Genomic DNA, 21477 nt, shown 5'->3' with positions numbered 1-21477 from the left:
ATTTGGATACCAAAAGAGGAATGTTCACTGTGCACATTTTTTCATCTACTCTATCAAGAGCTTGAACGCGGGAGGTCTAGCTGATCGCCGATCCAGCCGCGTTTTCGGCTGGAAAGGCTGCGCATTGGCGCACTCACTGGGCAGCTTGGTGAGTTTGAGTTGGCAAGGTTCCGAGTGGCCGACGGCGTTGCTGGCCATGCACGAATAGGCGCCGAACGAGGAGGTTCGGTCGGGTAGCACCAGGGTGCTGCGCGGGCCCCGGTCCTCCTGCACGGTGCGGTTGTTACGCAGCCAGGCGAACGCCACCACGGGCGGAACTGCCTGGGCCTCACAGCGAAGCACCACGTTGCCCGCCGCGTCGTGCTCCTTCACCACAGCACACTGCGGACGGTCTGCGGGAAAACAGCGGAAAAGGAGGTGTAGGAACTATGGGGAAAACGCGAAGAGTTGGCCCAGAGGATGGCTGCGTTTCTTAGATTTGTTTCACACTTGTAACGCCTGTGCCATAGGCAGTGATTTAATTGTTTCTATGGTAATAAATTGTTCTGAAGACAGTCAGCACTTGTCCTGTGGCCTTCTCGGTATATGTGCTTGCTAGTTCGACAACAAAAATGCTGCGTTTGATGCTCAAATAAGCTCCTAATTGCCAGACAAAAACTAGGGCTGTGGCAGTATCCCTAAGTGTAATGCTGTCTGTGCTAGAGGCATATGTTTTCGACCAAAGTGAAAAATTAGGCGTTGTGATTTCGGCATTAATACTGACAATCAAAGCATGACTACACTACACTCTGGGCGATCAACAAGCAAATGGCTTCCAATTATTTTGTATTGGAGGCTCTCTTTACCACTCTTAGGTTCATAAACAATTTAAAATGGAAGTTTTATTTTATTTGTGCAATTATTGTTCAATAAGGCAGCCTTACGTAATACATAGCATGAACACGCACAAAAAAAGAAATCCAAATTGCGAGACCGAACCTACAGTTAATGAAGGGTTAGGCTTTTATAGATGGATTATCACGCCAGAGATCAAAAATACATTAAGTTACAAGAAACTTGGCCTTTACAAGGAATAGATAGAGCAGTTTCTTTCACAGTAACCAAACTTATAAGCAAATGTAACTCTTTTCCCACCATGCGAGAGCTCTTGAACGCCACCTGGAAGTCATTTGATGCAGCCACGAGAGGCACGTTTCTGTGGCGGTGGGATGGTTAAGCCCCAAGCTAGGCGTATGAGGCGGCGAAGTGTCTGGTGGATGGCGGATGGTGCTTCAGGAGGACAACTGGCTCTCTCCCTACGTCTTTGAATTAGAATCCGCCTACCCTTTTTAGTTGCCCTACAACGTGGGTTTCGGGAGGATCGATGCATTGTGAAGAAAGAGCAAAATGGTCGCTTTACTCGCAGAGGCTTCAAATCATCGGCGCCTGCGTTTTCTATACTCTCATTGGCAGTGATATCGCAGTAAAGGAAACGGTTAGGAGATACTCAAAAATAAAAAAATTCGCTAAGTTCTGAAGAAGGGAGACGACAACCAACAAAACCAATTGTAAAAAAAAAACAGCTGCCGTGGTGTCTTAGTGGTTAAAGTGGTCGGCTGCTGACCCGAAAGATGCAGGTTTGATCCCGGCCGCGGCGGTAGCATTTAAATGGGGGCGAAATGCTAGAGGCTCGTGTGCTGTGGGATATTCGTGCACCTTAAAGAACCCTAGGTCGCCGAAATTTTCGGAGCCCTCCTCTAATATCCTGATAGCCTGAGTCTGAGTCTCTGATAGCCTGAGCGGATTTGGGACGTTAAACCTCATGAAACCAAAGAAAAACAGGTACACAATCTGAATGCAAGATGCAGCTCCTTCAGAGTTGCATATCCATCGATTAACCCGTCGAAGCCCGCCGAGGCTATTCTATTCAATTTTGTCGTCCAGATTATTTGTTTATTTCATTCCTCAAAATTCTCATATTGAGACATTACATGAGGTATTGAGCGTTTCAAGGCACAAAATTCAATACAAATCACGATGAATTGCTATCAATGAGCTGCTCGAAAGTTACTGAGTCGATGATGGTGGCAACTTCGGTGGGCTGGCCATTCCAGTCTCTTGCTGTGCGCAGGAAGAATGGCTGCTGAAAGGTTGTGGTATGGAGTTCTGGGGGGATACATTGTATTATGGTGGCTGGAGCGGACGATGCGGTGGGCTCTTTTTATATACCGGTAATCATAAGGCAAAGAATAAAAAAAATATGTGAAAGGCTAAGGCGCGCTATTCTACGGCGTAAGGCTAGAGAGGGTAAGTTATTTTGAGCTTTTAGTACTTAGATGCTTTAATCTTAGGAATAATGGAACAAACTGAATTGAGTTGCATGGTTCTGAACCGATTCGATGGCGTTAGTAAGGTTACTGTGATGTGAGCTTACAAACTCAACTGGAGCAGCCTGTGAGGCCGTCTATGCAATGTGCGCTTTAAAAAAGGTTTAGAGACGCTTATTTTTAAAGACAGGGTAGGATTGCTTTTTATCCAGTTGAGATTGAACCTGCACCCACTTGAGCCCTTCAGTGACGACGTTGCAGTGTGGTCGGGAAGTTTGGCCGCATTTATGCAACAAATACTCCGGGTTCACGTCTTGAGGCACTAGCGAACTGGCAAGCGAAGTTCCAGCACACCCTCTTGAGAATGAAATGCCGGGGAGGTACTCTGGACCGAAGTACACGCTGTAGAAAACTTCCGATGGTAGCGTAAACAGAAAAAGGACTGCAGCGGACGGGGCAAGTGGAGGATTTGCCGAGGCGGAGCCGTGATGCACCTGTAACGAGGGCGGACGTTGAAGCTCATTACGAAACCATTAGCGCAGCCAGGCAGCAGCGGGGGACGCCTGCGAGCCAAGCCGCAGCGATAAGGAGGCATGAAAAAGGCGTCGAGGAGAAATCGATGAACTTGACGCGCCCTCCCCGGGCTTAGCCCTCGGGAAAAGCTCCATGCCTTGTTCTGGGCGCTGTCAATAAATACTGCTGGCCGTCCACGAGGGTCGCTGAGACTTCTTGGAACCGAGAAAGTGCACTGGCCCAGCGACAGGACAAAATTAATAACAGTGATGGCGAGGTTTGGGGAACTTCTAATTAGCAAGTAGCGGAGAGCCAAGCTCCGAGCTGACGAGCGCGATGTCGTTACCTGTGACAGGCGTTTATTGTCCATTAGCTTCTCACTGCGAACTTTGAAAAAGTCACAGCAGGTGAAAGAATATTTATTGCAGAGTAAGGACATTTTAAACGATATTATGCCTACAAAATCCTGCACACCTGCTGAATGGTCAGCAATAGGAAATGCCTCCCTGCTTTCGGACTTGTGTGCCTCTCTCTGAACAGAAACTCGGCATAACAGCGAAGAGAAAGAAAAGCTAGCATCCTAGCATTGTTCGAACAACCTCGAAATATCTCGTTTATTAATCATCTTTCGCGAGAAAGATCATGAGGCCTCGTAATGCTTCCCTACAGGAAATGTAGCAACTACACTGAGTTGATCAAAACAGGAGGTTGGAAAACAGTACGAGAGCGGGGTTGAATGTGTGCCTTAGTTGCGGCAAGCGTAATGTCAAGATTGTTTTGCTCTTGACAGTTATCTGCGCAACAGGTTACGGAGCTAGTTATCACTTATCACGCAATGCGACATACCTGTTCGCCTTTATTTATATAAATACGTTTAGTCCTTAGTATTTCCAGCTTTAAGCACCTTGGTTTAGTCTGATTAAAACCTTCACTACTTCATGTGTGCTTCCTTCGAACGTGATTATTGTACATTCAAAATTTTTTTCACTCTCGCAAAAAAAAGATATAATCCGAAACTAAATTGCTGTTAGTTTTGTTGCTCTAAAATACGTTTTGTGCGTATTTATTTGGTTTCTTCTGGTCTTGCTGCCGAGGGAAACCAAAAAATCTAAGCATTCAAGCCACCTTCTCCGTCCCTGTTTCCTATAGTCCACTCATGATGTGGTAAAAGAAAGAAACTTTCCACTATGGTATTCATATCTCCGGGACTTTTGCTTACAATTCACGTCACATCTGCGACACCAAAAGTCTACAGTGCCACAAGTGATAACAACCAGTGCTAGCACGGAAAAGACGGCGCTCCATCTCATTCGCTGGCCTCTGTATTCGAGTTGCCTCGGCAGCGACAGTGCATTCGGGCGTCGAATTCTAATCTGGTCTGACGGAAACGTGAAAGCCAACACCACCACCATACCGCGAATTCGCGCAGCTAAAAAAATAACAACTCGCAGAAAAAGTGCGTATGCAACACAATGCACGACATATTCGCCAGGAAACAGCACCAGCCCTTCTAGTATGCGTCTTCGGAAGCAAAACCACATCCATGTGCATGAACACAACCACCGCATTTCTTCTCAAACAACGGTACAAGCGGAAACGACACAAAAATAAAACAAATAATAAAAATTACCAGCTAGGCGCGGCAAACCACGCGCCGACAAAAATTGAAGCCGCGGGAAGCGAAAGCCATTTTGCGGAGCCAAGTTCTTCCGCCGCCAGCTCGAATTCCGCTCCAAGCGATCGCGGAAAAAGGCGAATACAGGAGCAAAAGAGCACCCTGAGAAAACAACCGACCAGAGAATACGAGCCGAAAGATGGAGAGAGAGGAGAAGAAAAGAAAATGAGAAAACACATTGACGTATTTCGGCGCTTTCGTGGAGACAGGTTGCCCGCATACTCATGGTTTGCTGCCGAAGACCAAGAAATATATGCATTCTTTTTTTGTTTTTCATGCGCCACATGTCTCGCAGCATCCGCGGCTTGCGTTTCGCCAGGTCCTTGCCCTTTTATCTCATATTCTCGACAGTTTATTATTATTTTTTCTCTCAGTAGTGGTCATTCCGGGTTTCCTTCTTCTATCTGTTTGAAGCAACGCTGTTACTTTTCATTACTATTTTCGCTTGCATCGATGGCTGCCATGAGATTGAGAAAGAGAGCGGAAGCGGCTAGACTGCGTAAAAAGCAAAAAATAACTCTTAGCTTTCCAAAAGCAAACAATCGTGATGCCCCGAACCAGTGCGCCTGCAAAAGATTCAGTTCAACGTTCAAGCAGGAAGCACACAAACTGCGTTTTCTCAAAGCATACACGAATCAAATAAGCGCATGGCTCAGCAGTATGCAGCTGCTGGTTTCCGCAACTTTCAGCCATACACACGCGCAAGCGCGCGCACGCACACACACACACACACACACACACACACACACACACACACACACACACACACACACACACACACACACACACACGCACACACACACACACACACACACACACACACACACACACACACACACACACACACACACACACACACACACACACACACACACACACACACACACACACACACACACACACACACACACACACACACACACACACACACACACACACACTTATCACGAACGCACACACACAAACACATCCACAAGAACTATAGCGCGCAGAAATAGATGACAGGCAGAACCGAGAGAGAGAGGCGCGGATTCCGCCTGGTTTTGAAAGAGTCCCCCAAGGCAGCGGCCGAAAAACTCATAACCTCCGCAGGCCAGCCGCACGTACGTGCTCCGGGCTACCGCGCCCAAAAAGCACCGTGGCGCGCGACCTGTTTCAAAACTCAGCTGCCGCTGGGTGCGCACAGAAGATCCCCACCGCGTGCACCGTTATTGCTCGGCTGACCACAAATGCCGGGGCCCATTTCAAGCCGCCACTGCTGCCACCAGTGCCGACGTTTCCGCGGGGAATCCCGTCGACCCCTTTACTCGCCTTATTTTTTTCCCCTTTCTCTCTCTTGCCATCTCCGAGCTATACCTACATTCTTCTTTTTTCACATCCTTCTCTTCCCCCTTTTTTTTTCTTACGTTGCCCTCTTTTTGGCTGCGCCGTGCCCCTTGGCGCGTTTTCAGTATTCTTCGGCGCCGCAACTCGTGCTGCCTGCCTGAAAAAAAAGTCAGAAAACACCACCATTGACGCTCGCATTCGCTTCGAACAGAAGCAACAGAGGCCACGTTTCTTGTTCTTCTCATGCTTCCCGAAAGCGACGCGATCGTTGCGTCTTTTCTCTTTTTTGCGGAAAGAAAAGGCCCTGGCGCGGCCGGGAAGCCGTTCACGTCCGACGCTCTGTCGTCTCTCGTGTGATCTTTGCTTCGACCTTTGTCTCTCGTTGCGCTTAACTCGCGCGCTATCTCGACCCTTTTTTGGTAAAACTTTCTCTCCGTCTCGCTCTAGCTCTGCCTCCTCCCGGAGCCCGCTTCTGTAGTGTATTTTCTTCACTTTGTTTTTTTCTTCATTTACCTCCGCATCTTCCCTACGATGACTCGAGCCTTCGCTTCGTTATTTCCCTCGAGCGCAAGAAAGAAAGTTGGCCGCTGCCTGGAGGCAGCGACGACAGCGTGGCAGCAACAGTTTTCCCAATCCCCGGGATTTGGAGGAAGCCGGACAAGAGAGATTTAAAGAATTAAGCTTCAAGAGCTAAAAGGAAAAGAGATGAGTTTAGCGCGGGCGTTAACAAAGCAAAGAAGTGCCGGCCCCTTACGAGTGGCACTACAGGTCGGTGATCCAGCCAAGCCGTCACGCCATCAGTAAGACCCCTGGCGACATCAGCCCTGGCGGACGAGGAGGGCAGCACGCCAAGAAAAATAAAAATAAAACTAAGACGAAGTAGCAACGAAATGAGTGGATAGAAGAAAAGGAATGGGGAGACGGTGGGAAGGTTCTCTGAATCGATAAGTTGAAATAGACGACACAAGAGGCAGCGGGCCGTGAAAAGCGTTCGCGTGATAAAGAAGGCGATTAAGCCCGAATTGGACTCAAAAGGCGAACTTCGCCGATTTCTTCTCGCAATGAAAAGGTTGTGGGAGGCGCCGAGATTGGAAAAGCTAGAAGAAAAAAGGTAGATGAAAAGGTGCACGGGATGCGGGTGTGGCAAGAAGGGCCTTCTTTTCTTTGTGTGCAGTTATTTTTCTTTGCGCATTCCGCTTTAAGAAGGAAAGCCGCTAGAAATGGGAGCGCCGTGCAGGCAACCGTCATTACAAGCGGCTTGCTTGTTTCTTTGTTTTGCTCTCGCCGAAATGCGTTCGCCGGATTCATTTCTTCCGCTGTGGAGGCGTTTCGCTCTGGTAGCGGCCGTAACTAGGTTTCTTTGTAATCCAAACTACGATAAATGCTATCTTATCAGTATGTAAATAAAATTGCAGCCAATTTTAATTCGTGCTGGGGAGAAAGAAGTAAGGACATTTGTCGGGAAGTTGATATTTTAGCAAGACTTTCGGAGAGGCGCTGTTGTATTTGAAAAAGAAGTTGCATATATAATATGACATACCTTACTTAATCTGATCTCTATTCTTATCCACGCACCTGACGCTCTGAGGCATCTGCTACGTTTGTCCACTCTTGGGTAAAAAACTCGAATCCACTACAAGGACACAGTAGCAGAGGGCGAATGCGAGTGAGGTGGCTGGATGAAGTTCGGAAGTTTGCCCGAATAAGGCAAGCGCAGCTGGTACTGGACGAAGGTAACTGTAGCGATATGGGAGAGGCCTTCGTCCTATAGTGTACGAAGTTGGCATGATTATGATGTTTACTACAATGGTAATATTAGAGAATTCTTGGGTTCACTTTAGCGGATTACAACTGCAGTGCCTCCGGTCTCTGCTTTTTTTTCTGCATTTCACGAAATCAGGAGCTGCAGAAATAATAATGAATACGTAGACTGACGAACGCACACACTAGAACTTTAAATATGGCAAGAATTGCGAGCTGGGCTAGTTGGTCTGACATGTTTTCCAAAATTTTCAAAAATTGGGTTTTTGCCCTCAAGGTGGCATAACCGCCTGTCGCGGGTTGTCGGACTTCCACAGCCACTAGCTCAAAATTCGTAACTTAGCTAAACACGAATATATAAACTTCTGCCACAAAGAGCATAGGCATAAGGTAACCGATTTTTATTCTTCCTTAAATATGTATCGATGGTAGAATATACCACCACAGAATTACTGCTAGCGCAATTACAGCTAGCGTATTGCACGAATGAACAGCGATAACCTGCAACACGTCTTACTGGTAGCTGTAAATTCGCCGCCATGTTTGAAAGTGGTCTATACTAGGATATTTTTAATTTTTCATTCTGCCGTTAAGCGGCCAAATACATAAATAACTAAGTAAATAAATAATTTTTTCGAGTAACAGGAACATCGCATTTTCAGAGTAATCATTATAAGAGTATCAGAGTAGTTGTCACAGCATCAAAGCTTCAGAGAATATCAGAGTTACGGGAATAACTCCAACGTGCTCAGAGCACTGTATTCAAATGCAGGCTGGAAAAAAGAGTAAATAGGAGCTATAGGTGACGACTGCTTTTTGGGAATTCTCACTGTTCCCATAAGCAAAAGTTTGTGCGAGTGTAGAGTGGCCGATACTAAAATGGTTACTAATAAAATAACCTAGATGTCAATACTAATGGAATCTGTCTATTAGTCACAAGTAGAATGATCTCCTTGCGTAAATTAAACCTGTTCGTAAAAAAAGTAATGCCAATATTATTTTGCGTTGCAGAAGAATACTTGACAGAACCCATGAATCACATCAGAAGTAAGAAGAGTGCCACTTACCGGTGCATGAAAATACATTAAGACCCAACACATGTTGTTGGCCTAAATATCTTATTTCATTTTTATTTTTTTGTCAGGTTAGCTAGGTTCAAAATAGTTATTTAATTTTCATTAAGCACAGATGAAAGGTACACGTTCAGCAATATCAACACGAAATACTGCAATCTCTGTTTTGTGCGCGATTTCATCGGCGTTCTGCGGCGCTGCTTCCCCCATCAATCGGTTGTCAAGGTTAATATGCGAGAGCAGCGGCTTTGAAGTTACGCACTTTCTCCCACTTTAGGGTTTGTCTATAATAATGTCCTGCTTGCAGCTCTCATAAAATAACCTCAGCTCAGTGGATTCGCCTACAGCAAGAAAAAAACAAACTCCCTTTCCTCTATCTTGCTGAGGGATCACGTCACAAGGACATTTCCACCACGATGTCCTTATGAAAGTGAAGCTCCCTTTGATGCTTCCTAAGGGCATATGAATATGCCCGACACAACACATTACATGGCTGACTTTCATGACGTGAGAAGAGATGGCGCATTTTGTGCAGCGCCATCAAGTAATTGGCCTTCAGGCCATTATGGTCCAGACGCAGCTAGACAAAATCTCAATGGACGCCACGGGAGAAGGCCAATGTGGGCTTTCTCAATGTGCTTTCATAACTTCAGCTATGCTCAGGATTCGTGACCAGCGCGTCAGAAGGCCATTGCTTTCTGGAGACCAGAAAGCAGATGAGGTCAAAGGCACGTGGCCAGCACCCTCACTACCTCCAGATTGCTTGAAGGAGCAGTGGCTGCTCGCTCATCTAAATATTATCATCATTGTCTTTATTATCATCATCATCATAATAATAATCAGCATCCGGGTGAGGCCCATTGCAGGAAAAAAGGCCTCCCACAACGACCTTCATTACACTGGGGTTGAGCTAGTAGCGGCTACATTGTTCCAGCACAGTTCTTAATCTGGCGACTCCATGTGGCCCGCCTTTCACTCTCTGCACGTTCAGTAGTTTTAATGTCAACATAAAATACCCTCAGCTCGCGTTTGCCATTTAATCCGTGCTGTCCTATTTCGGTCCTTCCTTCTTACACCTCTTCATTTCCATCCTTAATGCACTGCATTCAACCTCACTTATAGTCTTTTTATTAAAATTCAAGTTCTTATTCCATATGCGCGCATTGCCAAAACATATCGGCTGTATGCTCTTCGGTTATATACCTGTAACGTTGACATTTTCTAAAGATGCCTCTAGGAAATGCAAAAGAAAAAAGTGCCAGACAGTTAGTCTTCCCCAGCTCATTTCTACGGTACGAATAGGAAAGAAAGATAACTGCACTGAATCCTGTCCCATGAGGTCACCCTTTACAAGGCACCCACAGATGACACACTGAGAGCGACCACTCAAGGCCTTCATAGCGGGTAGGGAATAGGCCTACCTGGAGAGCATTCTGCTAGGACTGCCGTTTGAACGCGGCATTTTTCGTTTGCGAAGTTTTGTGAATCCGAGAGCGACGCTATTCTTTTTACTCCCTTGTGAGATTGAGCAATTCTTACTATCATCGGTGCAAAAAGTGTGATTCTCATTATGTAAATGCAATGCCATTATGCTCTAGCGCGCTCATAGCGCAGCTCCACTTTGCCAACAATCAGCCAAGGCAAGCAGTGCGTGCCACAAGCGCTGTCGCGAATGGACCCATGTTTGCGCGTCCACCCTTATTTGCCCAGACATGTCTGCCGGCGACGCTTCTCTGCGCCGCCATTACGAGCCAAGAAAACGAGCATCTCTAAGTGCCGCCGCTCTCGCGCCTGTAGATCCGACGTGCGATTCAGGGACCTCAAAACGCAGCTGCAAAGCACATCTGGCAGACGCGACGGCAATATGAGGCTGTTAACATCATGGTAAAGCGTGAGCAGCAAATCGTTATAACTGCACGCATGCTAAGAACTTGAACAGTGTGTTCAAGTCGTTCACACTGCTCCCTCGGCGCCGTTTCTGTTGAGTAGTGCCACTAAGGATGACGAATGTAAGATTAGTGCTGTCACGCCTAGCTGTGCGCAACTTTCACGGACTACAGGGGGTGCTGCTGAAAACCTTGTATGGCAGCTGCAAAAACCATCCAAGAACCATGTTGGCCTTGCATTGTAATCTGCGTGATGTTTTGTTTAAATGTCTGTGCAATTAACTCTAGCTGTCAATTGGATTGGCGATTCTTCCTAAAAGACCATATCCTTCGATGCCAAGTTTTTTGTAAACAGGGAAAAGCCTAAGGTGCAGTCATGCTGAGGTTAGCGGTCCTGAATTGTAATGTAGCCGCTGGCCCTGTTTTTAACGCGATAACATTAGGGATCCCCTTCTGTGGCATTCCCGGCGTCGCTGGTGTAGGCGTGTCGAGAAAATCAGGCGCCCCACCTGCCACCTAGGTCACGTCACCTTGTGACGTCAGCACAGCCTGCCCACCGTTACAACCAGCCACCTGCAAACCGGGCTGTCATGAAGTTGCCCATCGTGGCAGGTGTCAGTTAAATTAATGATTGGTCGCGAGATATGGCTCGGGAAGCGCAACTTGTCTGACTCTTGAAACAGACGCTTAACGGCTGCGCCACTGCGCCAGCAGTAAATGAAATGAAATGAAATCTTTATTTGCCATCAAATACAGATGAGGGATTGTAGAAAAAAAAGCTGTCGTTGGACAGCTTGACGGGTCCACAATCCCTTATTTTGGCAGGGTGGCGGCAACACGTAACATATTCTTGATATGCAAACATATACATACATATTTAATATGATACAGACTTAGTACTCGTAAACGAAAACAGCAGAAAACAAAAAGAACAGAAAACAACAGCGGAACTCACTTCTACAAATCCAAACGAAAGCAACAGCAAGGCTAGATAACATTACATAGAAACCAAATACATCTGCCAGAGGTCCTTGTAGGTTGCCGTGAAGAGGTCAAAACGGACAGAATTATAATAATTCAAAAGCGTTGGTATTGTGTACTTAAGGCACTGTTTCCCGTAACTTGAACGTGACATTGGCACTGACCAATCCTCGAAGTGTCTTGTAAGGTAACTTGGAGTTCTGTCTTGTAATTGGGATAGGTTACGTGTATTGTTGATATTTCTGTGGATTTCTTGTTTATATACATGGCTTAAGCGATATCTATAGAGATTGTGAGCTGGAATTGCACCAGAGTTGCTAAAAAAAAGTTAAGGTGGAAGCAGTATAAGAAGCATTATATATGTGTCGGAGATACTTTTTCTTTAACAGGTGGATGTGTTCTGTATTAGTGGATGTTGTGTTTCCCCATACTAATTGACAATAGTTCAAGTGTGACTGAAAGAGTGAATGATAAAGTATGACGACTCCTGCGATCTGTAGACGTAAAGCAGATAATGACCTATTCCGCATATATGGTCATGTAGGCAGAATCTAGGCGACAGAGGAGGACTTGTGCGGGAGAGATCTCTAATGCTATTGCATTGTGCTCTTTAGAGTAGGTTAAGCGATTGGGGCTCTATGGTCCCCTTTTATCTATTCAAACTGTGCGCGCTGTTTTCCAGTGATCTAGGTGTGTACCGTTGACTGAGCATGAGAAAGCAGCTGCTCGCGAGATGTGGACGCTGTGAGATTACTTGATAAGGGCGGCGACAGCAGCGCGTCGGGGGGTTTTCAAAGAGCGCGCTGCTCGACCGCGGTCACGCTTTCGGTGGCTAGCACGAGCCGTCCCGATGAACAGGGCCGACGGGGTGGCACCTTACCCTAATGAAGACAGAAGATGGAATAGCTGTTTGGCGTGAGTGGCTTCTACGCAAGCAGCCAGGTTTCTTATGCCGCATCGAGCTCCCCTGTATCCGAGCCGCTTCGTCCCATTCGCGCCTCAGTGTGTTTGTTTGGCCGCACTCAGGTCTTAGCGCCCGCTTTGTTGTCGTCCTAGCACTGCGCTCTCGAGTGCCTAGACTGCATGATCTGCTCCGCCGCTGCATTCCCTGTTATGCCCCGTTGAAAGCGTTGCTCTGGTCCGGAATAAACCGGCGTATTTTATGCTGACTGTGGGTGTGTCACTCGTAGAGCGAGACCATGGCTGGCGCACCCCGTTCTCTAGAAGGCGAGGCCTTCAAACATAACGTGATGCTGAAAGAAAGAATACTATTCTTCTCGGCGAAGTGATACGCGAAGAGGACCCCGGGCCGCTGAAGGGGCCCATTAACGTTATCGCATCGTGATCGTTATGGTTAAGACGGAGCTTAAGTGCCTATTCCAGTTTTTCATTTACATTAGCATATAAGCCTTTGCAAACGCTGCCTAGATAGGCAGGACGCAAATAATCATAGGCTGGGCACAAGAACTATGCACAGCAGCTTTATATAACTTGGAAGTGACGGTCTGCAGTACGCATCTTAGTCTAGATGGTTTCAGTGGAGAACAATTTTTATTGCCGTAATTGTTCAACAAGCGAATAATGAAAGGTTTTTCCGCATAAATTACTTGGATAGCAATGTAGCTAGGCTTCAAAAAGGAGCCGTAACTACTACTTCCTAGGTGTCATAAACTCGTGTACCTGGCACTAATGGCTGCCGAGGAACCTGCAAGCGCGAATATTGCATCTACACTGCTTGGAAACATTGCAGAAACAGGGAACAGGTTTCTTTTTTGTGCAGAAATGTATGGTCTAGTGGTCACTGCTGAAAACTGTTTCCGTCAACGCGATCAAAATGATTGCCCAGAAGTGGTTCCTTAGAAGAAATCACTGGTGGCGAAATGTGCGCTAAAAACCGTCATAACTTCGGGTGCAGGCTTTTTAATACGAGGCTTGGCTGCCCATTCCTTCTTGAGCTTAAAATCTACCGACAACACTAAGGGGCTTACTTCGCCTTTGACCGCACAGTTCAAGTAGCAGACAAGCCATGGGGTTCAGTTCAGCACCTGCGCGACTGAACAAGTCTACCGACGCCTGTCTGTACCACCTCTCGGGCAGTACCGGTAAAGTTGCGAATAGAGTTTTTTTTTTCTCCGTCAGGTGCAAGCATGAGGCGCTGGGCTAACCTAACCTAACCCATCACAACTCAACTCAACCCAACCCAACCTAAGCTAGACATTTCCAACATTCTTTCAGAATTATTTCAAAATGCATGCATGATCATTCATGTGCTGTTTTGAAAACATCTTCAACGCTGCTTGCGTCATAGGACCACCAGGGAAAAGCTCTACCATCGAACCAAGAAGTTGTAATCGAATGTTTGTAGGAATTCATCCTAGAGGCAGAACTGCACGTCAGCTTGTTAACCGCCCAATTACTGTACTTTTTTCCTTCCTTTTAACCCACCTCAACCCATCCTCACGGAAAGGCATGTGATATGAAATCATCGCCACTATGTTCAACTTCTTTTTAATAGCAGCTTGGACTTGTAGGTTTTCCTTCTGATGTTAACAGCGCAGAACGCAGACGACACACGAGAAGATAAGCACATACACCTCGCTCGTTGTGTGTGCTTCTCTTCTCCTGTGTCGTTAACGCTCTGTTATCTTTAATGTAGTGTTCAGCTTCTTTCTCAGCCGTGTTTCCAAATGCATCTGAAAAGGTTTTACCTTTCCCGTTTATTTTTTTACACTGTACATCAAAGTTGGCCCCATTTCCCGTCATGGGTGGGTGCCACATGAAATGAAGTGGACAAACAACAGCGACATGCGACTCACGCCTGACGGTGACCAGCGTGGCGGCCATGGCGCGGCCGTGCCGGTTGCTGACGACGCACGTGTAGTTTCCGGCCATGTCCCGCGAGGCCGTGGCGTTGAAGAGGAGCGTGGGGCCCCGCGAGACGGTGAGCGCGCCCAGCCGCCACTGGTACTCGGCGGTTGGGTGCGCCGACGCCGAGCAGCTCACCTCACGGGGAGGAACCTCGCCCTCGGACAGGTCCAGCTGCACCACCGACACCTGCAGCTTCTCGGGAGGGTCTGCGAGACGCGCCACCCGCACAATATGCACGTCAGTGACTGCGTTAGCCAACCAGGCAATCGAAAACTATAAGTTAAACTACCTAGTTCTCCTTGCAAGTTTGACCAGCACAGAAAACATACGAACAGGTACGCATGGTCTGCTAAATATTGTCACCATCAGTTTATCCGTCTACGGTAATCAAACAAGAGTTTCAACTGCGAACGCAGCGAGTGGGTTTAAGTTAATCACTTGCATATGACTGAGCCATACGTTATTACTTAAATGAAACATTTGGCAAACGAATCTAACACGCAGTTCATTACGCTTGCACAAAAAATTACGTAAGTTTCTTTCTGTACATACATCCTAAATGTCAAACAATTCTAATTGCGGAAACAAACGTAATTTTGGACCGTTTCTCTATTACGCTAACGCTCGCGTTTTATAACGCAGCCTCTCTATTTTTTTCCTTGTCAGCTGCAGGGCCAGCACATATACGGGGCGATATATACATACGGAAATCAATATTCGTGCTTTTAAACAAAATTGGCAGCCTGAAATTTAAACATATTCAATGTTGAGCACAAGTTAAAATGGTGCTCAAAACTGCCACAATACCAACGCCGGACATTCTGTGTGTCTATAAGCAAGACACCTGCCGAGTTTTATTATCAAGTTGTTCTGTATTTAGCACACTGTGCAACAGCATTGTCTTTTCTTTGTTAAGAACGAACTTGTAGCGTGCCTTCACTGTAGGACCTCATGCTTGTGGGCCTAGTAGGAAGCCACCTGGGCTTGATTAACCATTATAACTCTACCCAAAATTTTAGCAACGCTCGCCACATGTGCTGCATTTAATTTTGTTAACGTAATGCTTTCACAGCGCGAACACTTGCAAGGTAAAATGAACATCGCTATATAAATCAATGTTCTTGTGCACTCACCAATTCATATCTTTAAGTGCAGTACGCACGTCGACACATCCGTTTAATGTCAACTCCCAAAATCAGGAGCAAACAAGTCTCTTTCTCATCATCATTAAGTTTGCTGTTTTTCTTTAGGCTACGCTTTTCACGTCCCCGTAAAGGAAGGTTAACTTCAAACTAAAATGATCCCTAAGGAAAGAAAAGTTCTTTGCACAGGACTTGACTCAATCAGTGGCCTTTTGAAGCGCAGTATACGCTTTAGTATTGTTGGTGAAACTTTTTTAACGATTATGACACTTTGTTGACTTTGTGCTCCCAAACCTTAATTGTTAGTACGCGGTAGAGCCCAGCCAAAAGGTTTTTTTTTAAGCATTCTCTGAGAAAGGCTATTATTGCCTAGTAAGAAAACGCACATATTTTACTGTCTGATCTGTCTGGTCATAAAACGACGACCTCCTCAATCGATTCGTTGTAAGTTAAATATAAGTGAAATTAAGGACCTGGGAATCACTCTTGCAAAGCATTAGTACTGCTGTGTAGCGCCGAAGAAATGCGTTGGATTGTAGCGCGATCACAGCAGACTGTTTTTGTTTTCGCACAAAAAGAAACGAACGCAAGAGGGGAGAGCGGAAGCAACGAAATTCGGCTGTGTAAGCACAGAGCGCCTAAGAGTTTCATGATGCCGTCATCAGTGTAACATATGCTCTTGCAGCGCGGCTGTGCGAGGCATCTCAAATGACTGGCGAGCGGCGCCGGCCTATCACCCTTTTCTTTGCTTTTATACAAGCTTATTAGTTCTGTTCAAGGCAATAGCGTGTTCTGGATAGAAATTGTTTGCACGCGAAATACGAAACATGTGACAGAGTTCGATATTTCAATTCGAGGTCGAACAACAGGGCATGAGACGCTAAGCTGGTAAGCCATCACTAAAACCATGACATTTACTAGCGCCAAATGTTGACACAAATATAATTACGCATTCTCTAAAGTGTGATGCATTTCCACACATATTTGTCTTTCGTCGAACTAATTAGAGGTATTTATTAGCTTCTTTACACGTCATAACCCTCTGATTACTTCATCAACTTAAAAAGTAGGATACAAGAGCATGATTTCTCGAAACTATATATCACTTTGAACTTAAAACAAAAACAAAGCAAAAAAACACAAAGAAAGAACACGACCATACATCCGATCCATGGTTGCTGCAGGACCTACGTACTGCGGAGGAAACAAACAGCACCCTCGCAAACTAAAAAAGGAAGGCAATAGTGTGCAGCCAAAAAAACAAATTTCGGAATGTCATGTGGCGAATTTTTCTTCCCCGGTTTCATTCTCGTTTTTTTTCTAATTTTTGTCTGCCGGTGTCTCGCTTGATCTCGAAGACAGCGTGCATCCGAAAAGAGGACGCGGAGGCTTGTGGTAGTGTGTGTGTGTGTGTGTGTGGGGGGGGGGGGGGGGGGGGGGGGGGTCGGCGTTTCTTTTCCGACGCTTGCCTGTTCGCTGTCGGAACCTGACAAGTTCTCCCCTGCCTCGCGGCGCAGATCGAAAGGCCGAAACTCGATTTTCACTTTTATAACCCTCCTCTATTCTTCCCCCCTCTTTCTCCAACCTAAAACCAGGAACCTACGACAGTTGTCTTTTGAGATGCTGTCACCTACTTTGCCAGCCCTTTTGCCTCAGCGCGGGGGTTTTTTATGGCTGCCATTCACGAATACTGGCATCGCCCTCGGTGCAACGTTTATTTCCTCTTTCCCCCTTTTTTACTCTTACATCTTCACTTCCTTTATTTCGACATCTGCAACGACTCCTTTGCTTCCCCTTTTCATCCGCTGTAGTTTTTCTTTTTTTATGCCGAGACACAAGGCTAGTACCGGTAGCGCCCCTCGGGCGCAGCTAGCAGCAGCATGGCCGAGACATTTCCGAAAATGTGTCGCGATCATGGCCGACCCGGAGTCGGGTTGGGTGGCTCGACCCCGAGCACCGAGCAACTAAAAGCGTCGAAGATAAAGCCGGAAACACAAACGAATCGCTAACCGAGTCACCGGAAGACGAGAAAGGAAAAGCAGGAAGCAAAGAGCGGAGAGTTACTACTTTTTTGTCTTTTTTTTTTGTTTCTGCTACTCGACTGTCTGCGCCGAGCGTAAATGACGGCCGAGGTCTCTATACGGGGGCCATAGCGAAGACCGCGAGCAAAGCGAACGGAACGACGTACGGTGCGAGCCGCTCCCGACGGCGCACTCATAAAACCACGCGGCTGTCGCCGCTCCAGCAGCGTGAGCGAGTGCCGAAGCTGTGCACTAGAGGGCAGGAAAACAGCGGAAGAGGGGGAAAAAAAAGGAAAAGGCGGCAGAAGCGTGTTGCTCCCCCTTTTTATCCTTTCTCGCTCCACCGCAGGACCTCTTTTCCGCATTCCATTCGTTATGTCGCGTGCCGAGGGCAAATTAGGTACGGCTCCGAGTTTGACTCCTATGGTCCCGCGAGAACTTTAGCGTCTCGCGATCAACGCCTCCGACCCTCTAATTGAACGGCAATTCCACTGTAGCCTTTGTTCTGGATTCCTTTTTTTAGCCGTTCTCACTGGTGGATGGCATTGTCGATAGTGTTGGCCGCAGCCGATTATAATGAATTTGGTCCTGTGTTTCTATATTGGTTGTTCAGATCAAACGGTTATGTCTCACGAAAACTCCGTCACACTAACTATTCAGAGAAGAAAGGAAAAACAAGTGAGAGATATTTCAATGAAATTTTGATATAGTATTCTGATTTAAGTAATCAGTACTATGTTAGCTTTGGTTTTAAAGGCCACAATATAAGGTTGAATTAAAGAATTTAGTCGAGACGCTGGGAAACATATTCGGTATTTAAATATCTTTTACGTAATAGATTCAAACGTATGAACAATGGCGTTACTACAGCGCGTTGCTTAGAATTTTTATTCGCCAAAGGTAACTCATCAGCTAAATTTATCTTCTTGTTTGGACTTTTCAGACTCGCTGTTCGCACCCTCCAGGCATGTCATAGCAAACAAACAATTAGTGGAACGATATTAAAAAATTTTTACTGATTTTTACGTTTGGATGCCGTGACACTAGGCAATTTCACCGCAGTAACCTCAGACAAGTTCCGCGGCACTGCTGTTTTAGTAATACTGCCCATTGTTCAACCTCCTATTTTCAATCGCTCATCGGTTAAGAATAGGATTGAGGACACACGTACGCACCAGAAACCAGAGCACCGAGACAAAGATGCTCGCGATAGCCTCTCGACTGATCTTTTCAGACACAATTTCTAACTATAGTATTACCAATTTTCTAGAGCTCTACTATTGCTGTAAATGTTTTTCGCACTAGAACTACAGATCATGTGGCCTGTTTGATCTCCTTTTCTATGTTTTTTACACATCTCTGAATATTACACCCTTCATCACCATGTCGCTCTAAATTCTTGGTCCGAAACTTGTGCAAAGTAGGCATGTTGAATACTGAACGTTTTGTTCAGTTAACTGCTCAATAGTCTCTCAACCTTCATACGGCGCTAGGCAGCAGGGCTGTTCTACTGATACTGCTTTCAGCGCTATTAGGTGTACGCGAGCTTAGAGACTCACTCAAAATCTATCTAACAACATTTTTTAACCAATGCTGTGATTCTGCAACCACATCACCATTCTCTCACTGTAATTAATAATATTAATTGGTTTTGGGGGGAAAGGAAATGCGCAGTATCTGTCTCATACATCGTTGGACACCTGAACCGCGCCGTAAGGGAAGGGATAAAGGAGGGAGTGAAAGAAGAAAGGAAGAAGAGATGCCGTAGTGGAGGGCTCCGGAATAATTTCGACCACCTGGGGATCTTTAACGTGCACTGACATCGCACAGCACACGGGCGCCTTAGCGTTTTTCCTCCATAAAAACGCAGCCGCCGCGGTCGGGTTCGAACCCGGGAACTCCGGATCAGTAGTCGAGCGCCCTAACCACTGAGCCACCGCGGCGGAGCACTGTAATTGCAGCACATCATTATTTTCACCTCACTTTAGATCCTTAGTCGTCTTAAAAGTTTACTGACTTTTGCGTCAGCTTGTGACTTCTTTTCTTTTTATTGAAGTGTGAACTCGCAGGCGAATACGATCTGGCACGTCGTTCACAAGTATCAAAATTTCGCCAAACCCAACTAAGGAACGCTACATAATAGCTCTGCATGGATGTTTGCTTGGCACGATACCTCGGCCGTGTCCATTGATTGCGTGAGAGAAATTGATGTTCGTCCTACAATTTGCAGGCAGACAGAACAGAGATTGGCGCGCTATGAAGGGAGAAAAATTGGTTCTGAAAGACGGCTACGAGTGTGTAAATTTAGCATCACATGAGAAAAACAATGTAAATTTGGGGCTGGTGATTGCAGTCAACTGTGTCGATGGAAAACATGCTCCTAATGCACAAGCCTTGATCTACTCTGGTCGCGATGTAAGTGCGCTTCTGCACCCTCAAAACTTCAGTTCGGCTGAGATTTTTTTTTTTTTTACTTCTAACGTATAACACTAACCTTACGTCTTCCCACGCGTCTTTTGTGTGTATTTTGCAGTACACTTATATTATGCGGGCCATATTATGCGAGCTATAAACAGGGAACGAACAAGCTACACGAACAGCCGGTCTGCTTTTAGCTCTTTTTAAGAGCTGGTTCTTGTGGACGTATGGAGCGAAATGAAAAACACACGTGTAATGTAGGAGCGCTTATAATGTTGACGTATTTTGTCACGTTTCCGACAGGTATGCAGGACATGAACATTTTTTGTTCATTTTGTTTATTTTTTTCTTGCTGTGCACCTCGGCTCTTCTACAAAAAACCAGGAGCGATCACTACATTCTGTGAGCTCTTACGAATAGCCCAGTTTTGCGCGACTTTCTGCTAAAGGTAAAGTGCACTTTAACCTTTATTACTCTATTGTTTTAAACCTATTTCTGGCTGGTTGAGGATGTAAAAAATTTGTATTCCAGGCAATGAACGGAGATAGATGCCATCAAAATAACAGCGGTCTTGTGACAGCATTTCGCAGCCTTATCACTCAGTAAATGATCTCGCCGAAATGTCGCAACTGTTCGCAGCGGTTGCCATATATAAATGCAGCACAATCTGGTAGATGTTAAAGTTTTTTTTTTCAGATCTCCTACGCTTGCACAGTCCTCCATATATTTGTTTACAGCACGCGGACGGCGCAGTACACAATCCATTCGTGTCATTAACGAGTGACCTGTAGCTGCAAATAACATATTACTGAACATGCGATATCTTATAGGTGAAAAAAAACTTCAGCGGCTTCAAAAAACATTTCAAGCCCAAGGTCAGTGATAAGTAAATGCAAACTGAAGTGCGCCGATGAAGCCCTCTACACAAACGTGTGGAGCAACATATTGCATGAGATATCAAGTCCACGATACGGACAAAACAAGGAAAAGTAAAAATCGCATAGAAATACAAGTGCTCTAGTCAAAAGGGAAGTTCAGTATTGTAGAGGGGAACTTCTCGCATTATCGTTTCAAATGAACCTTTTTCATCTCAATATTTGCGCCCTTTTGATTTTGTTTACCTATGAGTGGTGAAAAAAAATGACAGAAAAAGGCTGAAATCTTTTAAAAATGAATTTGCGTTTATGCACACGTTTAGCTTACATTTTATTTTTCATTACTTTTTCATTCCACAAAAATGTTTTGCAGTGCTTCATTGCTGACCTCAACGTTTTTGGCTAATTTAAAGGTTTTTTTGTCCCCTAGATAAGTGTGCACAAGTGACCATGAAGTAGTCACGTCCGACAGCAAACACCCAGAAAGTGAAACGAAACTCTTTTTTTATTTTTTTTCTGCTTCTATAGGGCCAACATGATTTGAATGCTTTTACCGTTGCTGGATTTAGTAGAACAATGCGGCCCGATGGGCGTCCTAATCAATTATGATGCATGAGAGCAGTGTGATGCAT

At 45.8% G+C, this 21477-nt stretch overlaps 1 protein-coding gene across 2 annotated transcripts in view; it reads right to left on the bottom strand.

Moving 5' to 3' along the window:
- Positions 1-21477, bottom strand: part of LOC144093604 (B-cell receptor CD22-like) — a 208997-nt gene that overhangs the window by 17645 nt on the left and 169875 nt on the right. For both annotated transcript variants that reach the window (XM_077627163.1, XM_077627162.1), the window contains exons 9-10: positions 14338-14595; positions 138-392 (exon numbers count right to left, since the gene is read on the bottom strand). In XM_077627163.1, the coding sequence (XP_077483289.1) occupies positions 138-392; positions 14338-14595 (513 nt within the window). The remainder of the gene's footprint in view (positions 1-137; positions 393-14337; positions 14596-21477) is intronic.

The sequence above is a fragment of the Amblyomma americanum genome, chromosome 6, assembly GCF_052857255.1.
Source record: "Amblyomma americanum isolate KBUSLIRL-KWMA chromosome 6, ASM5285725v1, whole genome shotgun sequence".
In the NCBI taxonomy this organism is placed as follows: domain Eukaryota; kingdom Metazoa; phylum Arthropoda; class Arachnida; order Ixodida; family Ixodidae; genus Amblyomma; species Amblyomma americanum.
This window is presented reverse-complemented; position numbering and strand designations above follow the sequence as displayed.